The 11,570-nt window shown below is 33.8% G+C and overlaps 1 protein-coding gene across 1 annotated transcript in view; it reads right to left on the minus strand.

Moving 5' to 3' along the window:
- Positions 1 to 471: 471 nt before the first annotated feature.
- LOC134843791 (uncharacterized) overlaps positions 472 to 11,570 on the minus strand; it is a gene marked incomplete in the record, with an annotated part of 54,814 nt that continues 43,715 nt past the window's right edge. Inside the window, 1 exon segment of the mRNA XM_063860070.1 lies at positions 472 to 966. Coding sequence (XP_063716140.1) covers positions 769 to 966 — 198 coding nt within the window.

Consider the following 11,570-nt stretch of genomic DNA (forward strand, 5'->3'; position numbering starts at 1 on the left):
TGGGATGGGCTTTGACGTAATTTTTGCCTGACTTTATTTTAAAAAAGTGGTAATCATACAATTTTCATAAATGACAAACTTTTAGTCATACAATTTTCATATATGGGAAACTTCTAATTTTACAATTTCCAAATATGGGAAAATGTTTATCATAGAGATTTCATACAATTTTCTGTACGTATGGAATTGTATGGAATTGTATGACAAGAAGTTTCTCATATATGGAAATTGTATGATTAGAAGTTTTGGTCAACCCGGGCTATTTGTAACACCGACAGAGACGTTAGTTCTTCTTGGAATATTGGTGTTCGGATTTTAAAAAGCAAAGTCCGGTTCAAAAACTGTCCGGTTTCAGAAGCAGTGGTATTATAGCAATAAACAAAGTGCCTGCCGAAATGCGAATTGAGTGAAGACTTATAATTAGCATAAAAAAATTTTCATATAGTTTAACTCTTTGCGTGCATAAGTCTCGCCCATAATCAAGTTGAGTTCAACCAAGAATTACTTCGTTTGCATCTTGTTAACTATTCCTCCGTTTTGCAAAGGGGGATTCGTTTCAAGAAATAAAATTAGCATTTGCTCAAATGTTCAATTCTCTCTTTAATCGAATTATTTTTTATAAATCTGGTGATCAGTTAAAATTAATCAAAACCCAAAAAAATATGTCTCTGTCAGCAGCTGTTTCCATTTTTAGGAAACGTATAACAGAAAACAATCGTTTACGTTAGCGCCAGAAGTTAAAGTCCAATAGGCATTTCTAGCTGCACTTTATGATTGGCTGATGGATAAAGCTTCCAAATTTCCTGTCACTGTCGATATCCCATCGTCAATCCCTCGAAGTTGATTTTGACACAAGATGTGTTCAATGAACAAATTGCGAATTTCGAAGCGCATGTGATGATTTGGGGAATCTGATTTAAGTGTAGCCTTCAAACCGAAGTAGAGCCTGCACTGTTTTTGCAATGTCTGAAACAAAATAATTGTCACTTTTCAAATTACTTCTTGTAATGAACATCTGACTAACGGATAAGATGATTTGAGCCGGTCGAGATGCTTGTTAATGTGTCAATTATTCAAAAAACAATCTTTTGACTTAGAAAACGGTCGGTTGACTGTGCAAATGTTTTAAGCTTTTGTCTCGTGCATTTCGAAATATAAAGATTAATCAATAAAAAAATTCTACGGCTTTTTTAGGAACCTTATCTTTCAAAACGAATAAGCCCAAAGTAAGTCTGAACAGTCCGCAAATGTGAACCTTGATAATTTGAAAAGACCTCATAGTTTTAGAAAAATTAAAATATCTTCCCACACTGATTTAATGTTTCAGACAATTAGAAGAAGTGTTTATTTCTTCGGTTTTTTAAATCAGGTTGGATTTTTATAAGCTTTATGGAAACCGACAGTGAAAACTAGCTTGAGGAGGTATCTTCAACCAGGCAAAAGCAAAACGGGAGTGTGTACAAAACGGGAGACAAAAGGGGAGAAATGTGGAATCGGCACTGTTAGTGTTTCTGTAGAGCTGTGAAAAACAAGATTGTAAAATTAAGGATTTCAAGTTTAAGCAAATAAAAATTGATTATAGGCTCCGAGCTCAGGAAAGATATACTAGCAAGGACTGAGTTTTTCTACGGAAGCAACCGTTAAATGCAAGGGAAGTAACTGGTGTTAAGGATGCCACAGTTGATTTTTTCAACACAAACCTAAAAATTATATTTTTCGTGAGATGATTAAAACTTGTCATAGGTTTATGGGGAATTAAAGAAAAATATATGCTTTCTACCTTCAGCATTTTGTCTGCTTCAACAATAAGCGTGCACTTTACTTGGTCAAAAGGCATGTAAAGTATCAGAAAAAAAAATGTAAACAGGCGTAATAAACACATTACAGAACAAGACGCAGAAATCAAGAAAGCGGCCAATGTTATTGACTTGATAACTACCAAACACATTTGCAGTGTATCAGTTCTAGTCTATGACGGAAAACGTCAAAGTGAAACAAATATAGTGCGTTTACCCCCACTTGGCTAATAATATTAATGAAAAAAACCTGCCGAAAACAAAAATTTGTCAATATATTGCATAGTGAACGGAACAAGCGTGCCGATGTTGAACTCTTTTGGAATTACACAAATAATGTAAGATTTCATGTAAGGCAATTGAAGTGCTCTTACATCTTAAAATGGGTAGATTTGTCAGTAATGAAGTATGAAACAAGACTCCTCATATCAAGGCGAAGCCCTGAATGTTCCGACTGCCTATTCAGGTTTATGGAGCAGTAATAACAATGAAATATTTAAAAAAAATCATATAACAAAATGAAATTATTTTTTTTTCAAAAAATTTGAATTTTTTAATGAAAATCATCACCCCATACGCCATATAAAGTACAAAACAATAGATTTCGCTCCTTGTAACGAATAAATTATGGAAAATAAGCTTAGTTAAACCAATTTGGAACGATTTCTAAGGCGGATTAACTCTCCGCTTACGCGTTAATAGCGCGAAATGTATCGCGCGTTAATTGTCCCAATTGGCCAAAATGACAATCTTTTAACCCTCATAATTTTACGAAAAATGATCACAGGTGAAATATTTTCTCAAATTTGGGCTCAGGACAACAATACCTTTCGAATGATATTTAAAAATTCCGTCAAAAATGGCTAGTTAGAAAGTCGAAATTTGTCTGAGAAAAAAAACCCACCCCGAGCACAAATATTCCGTTACTTTCGTATCGAAAGTCGGAACAATTACTCTGTTTTTATTACTCTTGTCATGTGGACAAAAATTTAATTAAATAAAAGAGAATCTTTTCATTTTTCTTGTTGTTCCGACTTTCGATGCGAAAGTAACGGAATATTTGTGCTCGGAGTGGGGAGTTTTTTTTTCTTCAGACAAATTTCGACTTTTCAACAAGCCATTTTTGATGGAATTTTTTATATCACTCGAAAGGTATTGTTGTCTTGAGCTTAAATTTGAAAAGATATTTTACCTGTGATCTCTTTTCGTAAAGTTATGAGGGTTTAAGGATTGCCAGTTTGGCCAATTTGGTACAATTAACGCGCGATATATTTCGCGCTATTAACGCGTAAGCGGAGAGTTAATCCGCCTTATAAATCGTTCCAAATTGGTTAAACGAAGCTCATTTGCCATAATTGATCTGTTACAAGGAACGAAATCTCTCTTTTTGTACTTTGTATGGCGTGTGGGGGGATGATTTTCATTTAAAAAATTTCATTTTATTTTATTTCATTTAATTTTTTTTATGTTTTTACTGCTGCTTCATAAGCCTTAATAGGCAGTCGGAACATTCAGGGCTTCTCCCTGATACCCTGATACAAGCAGTCTTGTTGCGTTTCGTTTTCATTTTTTTTGCACTTTAAAGGAACACAAGAAAAAACAATCTCTAAGGACAAGGCCTCAAATGAAATTGTTTTATTTCCTCAGAGCTCATGTAATACGTTCGAAAATGTCAAGTTAGTATTTTTACAAGACTATTGATGTTTTTGCGCAATTTTCGCAAGTGTGATTTCCGCGCTGCCCTGGGATCTTTAAACGATTATAGGAAGAACGGCAAACTGATTTGAAAATCGGATAAAAGATAACAAGACTCCTCATATCAAGGCGAAGCCCTGAATGTTCCGACTGCCTATTCAGGTTTATGGAGCAGTAATAACAATGAAATATTAAAAAAAAATCATATAACAAAATGAAATTATTTTTTTTTCAAAAAATTTGAATTTTTTAATGAAAATCATCACCCCATACGCCATATAAAGTACAAAACAATAGATTTCGCTCCTTGTAACGAATAAATTATGGAAAATAAGCTTAGTTAAACCAATTTGGAACGATTTCTAAGGCGGATTAACTCTCCGCTTACGCGTTAATAGCGCGAAATGTATCGCGCGTTAATTGTCCCAATTGGCCAAAATGACAATCTTTTAACCCTCATAATTTTACGAAAAATGATCACAGGTGAAATATTTTTTCAAATTTGGGCTCAGGACAACAATACCTTTCGAATGATATTTAAAAATTCCGTCAAAAATGGCTAGTTAAAAAGTCGAAATTTGTCTGAGAAAAAAAACCCACCCCGAGCACAAATATTCCGTTACTTTCGTATCGAAAGTCGGAACAATTACTCTGTTTTTATTACTCTTGTCATGTGGACAAAAATTTAATTAAATAAAAGAGAATCTTTTCATTTTTCTTGTTGTTCCGACTTTCGATGCGAAAGTAACGGAATATTTGTGCTCGGAGTGGGGAGTTTTTTTTTCTTCAGACAAATTTCGACTTTTCAACAAGCCATTTTTGATGGAATTTTTTATATCACTCGAAAGGTATTGTTGTCTTGAGCTTAAATTTGAAAAGATATTTTACCTGTGATCTCTTTTCGTAAAGTTATGAGGGTTTAAGGATTGCCAGTTTGGCCAATTTGGTACAATTAACGCGCGATATATTTCGCGCTATTAACGCGTAAGCGGAGAGTTAATCCGCCTTATAAATCGTTCCAAATTGGTTAAACGAAGCTCATTTGCCATAATTGATCTGTTACAAGGAACGAAATCTCTCTTTTTGTACTTTGTATGGCGTGTGGGGGGATGATTTTCATTAAAAAAATTTCATTTTATTTTATTTCATTTAATTTTTTTTATGTTTTTACTGCTGCTCCATAAGCCTTAATAGGCAGTCGGAACATTCAGGGCTTCTCCCTGATACCCTGATACAAGCAGTCTTGTTGCGTTTCGTTTTCATTTTTTTTGCACTTTAAAGGAACACAAGAAAAAACAATCTCTAAGGACAAGGCCTCAAATGAAATTGTTTTATTTCCTCAGAGCTCATGTAATACGTTCGAAAATGTCAAGTTAGTATTTTTACAAGACTATTGATGTTTTTGCGCAATTTTCGCAAGTGTGATTTCCGCGCTGCCCTGGGATCTTTAAACGATTATAGGAAGAACGGCAAACTGATTTGAAAATCGGATAAAAGATAACAAGACTGCTCGTATCAGGGCGAAGCCCTGAATGTTCCGACTGCCTATTCAGGTTTATGGAGCAGTAATAACAATGAAATATTAAAAAAAAATCATATAACAAAATGAAATTTTTTTTTTTTCAAAAAATTTGAATTTTTTAATGAAAATAATCACCCCATACGCCATATAAAGTACAAAACAATAGATTTCGCTCCTTGTAACGAATAAATTATGGAAAATAAGCTTAGTTAAACCAATTTGGAACGATTTCTAAGGCGGATTAACTCTCCGCTTACGCGTTAATAGCGCGAAATGTATCGCGCGTTAATTGTCCCAATTGGCCAAAATGACAATCTTTTAACCCTCATAATTTTACGAAAAATGATCACAGGTGAAATATTTTTTCAAATTTGGGCTCAGGACAACAATACCTTTCGAATGATATTTAAAAATTCCGTCAAAAATGGCTAGTTAAAAAGTCGAAATTTGTCTGAGAAAAAAAACCCACCCCGAGCACAAATATTCCGTTACTTTCGTATCGAAAGTCGGAACAATTACTCTGTTTTTATTACTCTTGTCATGTGGACAAAAATTTAATTAAATAAAAGAGAATCTTTTCATTTTTCTTGTTGTTCCGACTTTCGATGCGAAAGTAACGGAATATTTGTGCTCGGAGTGGGGAGTTTTTTTTTCTTCAGACAAATTTCGACTTTTCAACAAGCCATTTTTGATGGAATTTTTTATATCACTCGAAAGGTATTGTTGTCTTGAGCTTAAATTTGAAAAGATATTTTACCTGTGATCTCTTTTCGTAAAGTTATGAGGGTTTAAGGATTGCCAGTTTGGCCAATTTGGTACAATTAACGCGCGATATATTTCGCGCTATTAACGCGTAAGCGGAGAGTTAATCCGCCTTATAAATCGTTCCAAATTGGTTAAACGAAGCTCATTTGCCATAATTGATCTGTTACAAGGAACGAAATCTCTCTTTTTGTACTTTGTATGGCGTGTGGGGGGATGATTTTCATTAAAAAAATTTCATTTTATTTTATTTCATTTTATGTTTTTACTGCTGCTCCATAAGCCTTAATAGGCAGTCGGAACATTCAGGGCTTCTCCCTGATACCCTGATACAAGCAGTCTTGTTGCGTTTCGTTTTCATTTTTTTTGCACTTTAAAGGAACACAAGAAAAAACAATCTCTAAGGACAAGGCCTCAAATGAAATTGTTTTATTTCCTCAGAGCTCATGTAATACGTTCGAAAATGTCAAGTTAGTATTTTTACAAGACTATTGATGTTTTTGCGCAATTTTCGCAAGTGTGATTTCCGCGCTGCCCTGGGATCTTTAAACGATTATAGGAAGAACGGCAAACTGATTTGAAAATCGGATAAAAGATAACAAGACTGCTCGTATCAGGGCGAAGCCCTGAAAGTTCCGACAGCCTTTTAACGTTTATGGAGCAGTAGTAAGACAAACAACATAAAAAATTAAATGAAACAAACTAAAATGAAAAAACTTTTTTATATAAAATTTGAAAAAAAATTTTCGATGAAAATCATCCCCCCACACGCCATATAAAGTACAAAACAATAGATTTCGCTCCTTTTAACAAGTAAGTTATGGCAAATAAGCTTCTTTCAACCAATTTGGAAAGATTTCTAAGGCGGATGATCTCTCCGCTTACGCGTTAATAGCGCGAAATATATCGCGCGTTAATTGTCACAAATTGGCCAAAATGGCAATCTTTAAACCCTCATAACTTTACGAAAAATGATCACAGGTGAAATATCTTTTCAAATTTAAGCTCAGGACAACAATAGTTTTTGAATGATATACGAAAATTCCGTCAAAAATGGCTAGTTAAAAAGTCGAAATTTGTCTGAAGAAAAAAAACCCACCCCGAGCACAAATATTCCGTTACTTTCGTATCGAAAGTCGGAACAAAAACTGAAGGCGAACAGAGGGAGGAGAGGGATGACTGCACTTCCCTAAGTAACTTTTCATAACTTCAGTAAGTGATTTACATTGCTTTCAAGTCTACCTATCGTGATTTTTTGTAGTTAGAACAAAAATAAATCGAAAAAAAGCAGGATCTTCTCCAAAAAAAATAATTGTTTGCAAAAAGGAAAAATTGAAGGATAAAGAAAAATTGAAATTTTTTTTGCAAAATATCGATTATTTGCCCAGAAATTTTTATGAATTCTTAACAGCAATAAAGCGATTGGCCAAACGTCCTCTTACCATCGGTTTGGTCGAAGACTGGCCTGAAAACAAAACCTGACTACCTTCGAGTTCGTGAATACCAACCATTTTATAGTTGGGCTTCGGATAAAAGAGGAGAAGAATTTGGCATTTATGCCAAAATTGGGAGAGGTCAGACAACAAAAAATGGATAACAACTTTCAAATCTTGTCAGCGCTCAAAAAAAAGTGAACAAAGCATTGATTTTGATTATGATTTAAAAAAACGTCAACTAAAAAAAGTCAGCAAAACTATTTGGTTGTGCAATGACTGCACTGCCCTAAGTAACTTTTCATAAATTCAGTAAGTGATTTACATTGCTTTCAAGTCTACCTATCGTGATTTTTTGTAGTTAGAAAAAAAAATCGAAAAAAAGCAGGATCTTCTCAAAAAATAATTGTTTTCAAAAAGAAAAAATTGAAGGAAAAAAAAAATTGAAATTTTTCTTTTGCAAAATATCGATTCTTTGCCCAGAAAGTTTTATGAATTCTTAAAAGCAATAAAGCGATTGGCCAAACGTCCTCTTACCATCGGTTTGGTCGAAGACTGGCCTGAAAACAAAACCTGACTACCTTCGAGTTCGTGAATACCAACCATTTTATAGTTGGGCTCCGGATAAAAGAGGAGAAGAATTTGGCATTTATGCCAAAATTGGGAGAGGTCAGACAACAAAAAATGGATTACAACTTTCAAATCTTGTCAGCGCTCATAAAAAAGTGAACAAAGCATTGATTTTGATTATGATTAAAAAACGTCAACTAAAGTCAGCAAAACTATTTGGAAACATTTTGCAAAGACTGAAATTGAATACATAATTTGACGTGACCTTTGCGTAATTTCCTTCCTACTTCTAGAAAAGCGAATAAAAACGGAGGACAAAATGAAAAAAAATTAAAAGCTGGAAAACAAAAAGAGTTTTCTCTTATCAAATTTTATAAAAACAAAGCAGCACCTGGAATGAAATAATTTTCTCTACGTCGGATTTCTCAGAAAATTTTACAAAAAAACTCATTGTATGATCAATCATTTTAGTGTTCAATTGAATACAAAAGTCTCAAAAACGATTTGCACTGAAAATTTACTTTCAAGAACTGAAACAAAAAGGAAACCGGTAAATATCGAAAAAATATTTTTTTTTTATGGCATGAAATTGACAAAGGCGTGCAGTTATGGAACCTGCAAAACCCAAAACATTTTCCTACCTTTTACAAAACAGAAATCAAAACTCATGGAGGCATTTGATTCTTTTTTTCTTAAATTGTTTACTGCATTAAACAGAAAACCATCCATGGATACACACACAAAGAAAAAAATGAAGCAGCAAAAAACTAATACAACAACAATTTTGAATGTTGAAACAACAAATAAAAGGAGAAGATATAGTTACTACAGAACATTGTCAGGAGAAAACCCTACATCTGTCAAACTTAATTGACGCTTGAATCCAAATTTAGAACTAAAATCAGCTTTCAAAAAATTTATTGAAATACGAAAAAAAGCAAACAAATTTGTCTGAGGAGGACGAATTGCGTTCAAAATTTACAATGCAATTACTAGCGCTAAACTTGTACAAAGCAAACCAAAATGTGTTGAAACAAATTTAATCTGCCAGCAGCCACCCATGTTTTTTTTTCAAATTAGCTGAAGTCATTGGAAGTTTGAAAAAGTAGTAAGGATTGCAATGATGTCAGTACTGTTCTAGTCAATCAATTAAAAATGATGGGCTCATTATTATCTTAAGTCTGGGCTCATCTTACTGGGCTCATCTTGGGTCAACTTTTACAATTTTTTCAGGGACTCCATAACCTCATAAACGAACTCAAACTAAATAAAAACTGCAAGGATTGCAAAAAAATTTTAAAGATGGAAGAACCTTTGACTCTTCGAACTCAAGCCCACTTTGGCTTCTAGCAGCTCCAAGAAAACTTTTGAACGTTTGGTTCTCAGACGAACTCAATCATATTCATACAAGCAAATGAAATCCAAAATACTCAGTTTGCTTTTAGATCGTCCTTAACGGACAAAATCTAACTGTTCAAAACACGCTTTTAGAATTCACAAAAGCTTTTGATACCTGTAACTTACTTTAAAAAATTAGGTTTATCGGGATTCAGAAAACGTATGTTGAAATTCGTGGAATATTACCTGAAACTTGTTATAAGTACTCTCGCAATCATTTAAAATCATTACAACTAGTATCTTTTGAGGTCAACTCAGGGATCTGTTCTTCGCCCACTTTTAAAACTACGTAGTCACGGGTAACACAGCGGTACCTTTAGATGAAGATGACACTGTTCTGGAGACCACAAACAAATTAGATTATTTTACTCTCACACAACTGTCGGCTTTGCTAGAACTAACTGATCGGTTGGAAAAACAAACTGACACTAACAGTCAAAAAAGATGTTGGACTCAAAGAAATTTCAATTTTTTAATGGCACCGAAAAAAATCAGCATGTTTTAATCGTTTGAATTTACTTGAACAGCTAGATGAAGTTTCATAAGGAGGTTGATCAAATGCAATACGGAGCTTAGCATTTCTTTGGAGTGTTTTTTCAACAAAAAACTTTCAACAAGACAGCAATAAATAATGCTTATGAAACTTTTGTGCCACCAACTAACCAATATGAAGCTTAGGTTTTTGCAATCACCAAAAAAAACAAGTTGTTCGAACTAGAAATGAAAGTTTAGAGGCTAACTTTACAAAATCTTCATAAGCGCAGGACGGATTCAATCAATGATTTAATGCATGAAAAAAAAGTTCATACGGATAGTGAATTTCTTAGAGATTAGTCGGAAAACTTTCAAGTCAGGAGTGCCAGGTCTTACCAAGAGATATGCTACAATTGAACAAAATAATCAAAAAATTAAAATCAAAAATTAGCGAGAAAAAAAATAAACTCAACAGAGGATCGATTAGGGCTAAATTTTGAAAAAGTTTCAAAATTTTTTGAATTTGCTTCCCGCCTGGGTCGGTTTTCTGATGGGGGGCTTCTCTTCAAACGATTATTTTCAATCATAATTTCTTCCGAAACTATATGCCAGGTTACACAATATTAATGGGATGCTTTGAGTCTGTTTTTTTGGACAATTATGTAGAATCGTTTTGTGTTGGTTTCAATGTTATGAGTAGAAAAAACTGCCCAAAAAAGGACATTTTTTTTCTTATAAAAAAACGGTTTGAAAGGATGGTATAAAGTGATTTCTAATTAGTAAATTTTATCAACAGTACGATCCAATGAATCAAGAAAATTAAAATTTAAAGTTTGTTTAGTCTCCAGTTAAAGGAGACACCTGAAAACTATCCATACTGGCTTAAGGATGCTCTTACGTGCGATTCAGATTTAGTTTTGTGAAATTATTTAATGGAACTTTTTAATTAGTAATTGTTTGGAACGACAACATTTTATGACAACCACTTAAAAATGAAATGTTAAGCTTTCGAGCTTAGTAGCAAAGTAAGTCTTCGAAAGAAAAGATTAGGAAATATCCCGCACTGAAGTTTCATGGATAATAATCGATTATATTGGATTTTTATAGTCAGTCTCTACAAAATAACAAAAATAATCGATTATAATCGATTGAAAATGGATTATAATGATAATATTTTTTAAAGCAATAAAATCCCAATATAATCGATTATAATCAATTATTTTCAAAAAAAATTCAAAAGAAAAATAATCCATTTTAATCAATTATAATGGATTATAATCTATTTATTCAAATAATTTTGTGTTTTGTTTTCATTTTTTCATAATTTTGTTAAACTTAAGTTAGTTATTTTGTTTTCATTTCTTTTCGCTTAATTTCTTTTTTTCCTATTTTCAATCGAGTTATTGAAAAGTTATAAAAAGTTACCTATAGATCGCACACCAACCCCTCCCCCCCACCTCTTACTAGAGTTGATGTCCCTTACTAGAGTTAGATGTCCCTAAATAGAGAGAGAGGGGGCACGTCGTGATTGGGGGTTTCGTGGGGGGATGGGTAAACGTGAGGGGGTTACGTCGTGGGTTGGGGGGTACGTTGAGGGGGGGGGGTACGTTGTGGGGGGGGGGGGGGGGGGGTTTGGATGTTGGATACGTTGAGGGGGTACGTTGGGGGGGAGGGAGTACGTTGGCGGGGGGGGGTAAGTTGGGGCGGGGGGGGGGTGGGGTTGTTGACGTGAAGAGCTGGTCAAAAATGCTGTCTTTGGGCACTTTTTGGAAAATTACTACACATTGGTCGCCTCTGGATGAACGTGTTCGTTCGAGTTTTGCAGAAAGTTGCAGAAATTAGAGTCATTATTTACAACATTTATTCAATTTTCATAGATTTTATGTACAAAAAGTAATCCATTATATTGAAAACAAAAAT

Source organism: Symsagittifera roscoffensis, chromosome 4 (assembly GCF_963678635.1).
Source record: "Symsagittifera roscoffensis chromosome 4, txSymRosc1.1, whole genome shotgun sequence".
In the NCBI taxonomy this organism is placed as follows: Eukaryota; Metazoa; Xenacoelomorpha; order Acoela; family Convolutidae; genus Symsagittifera; species Symsagittifera roscoffensis.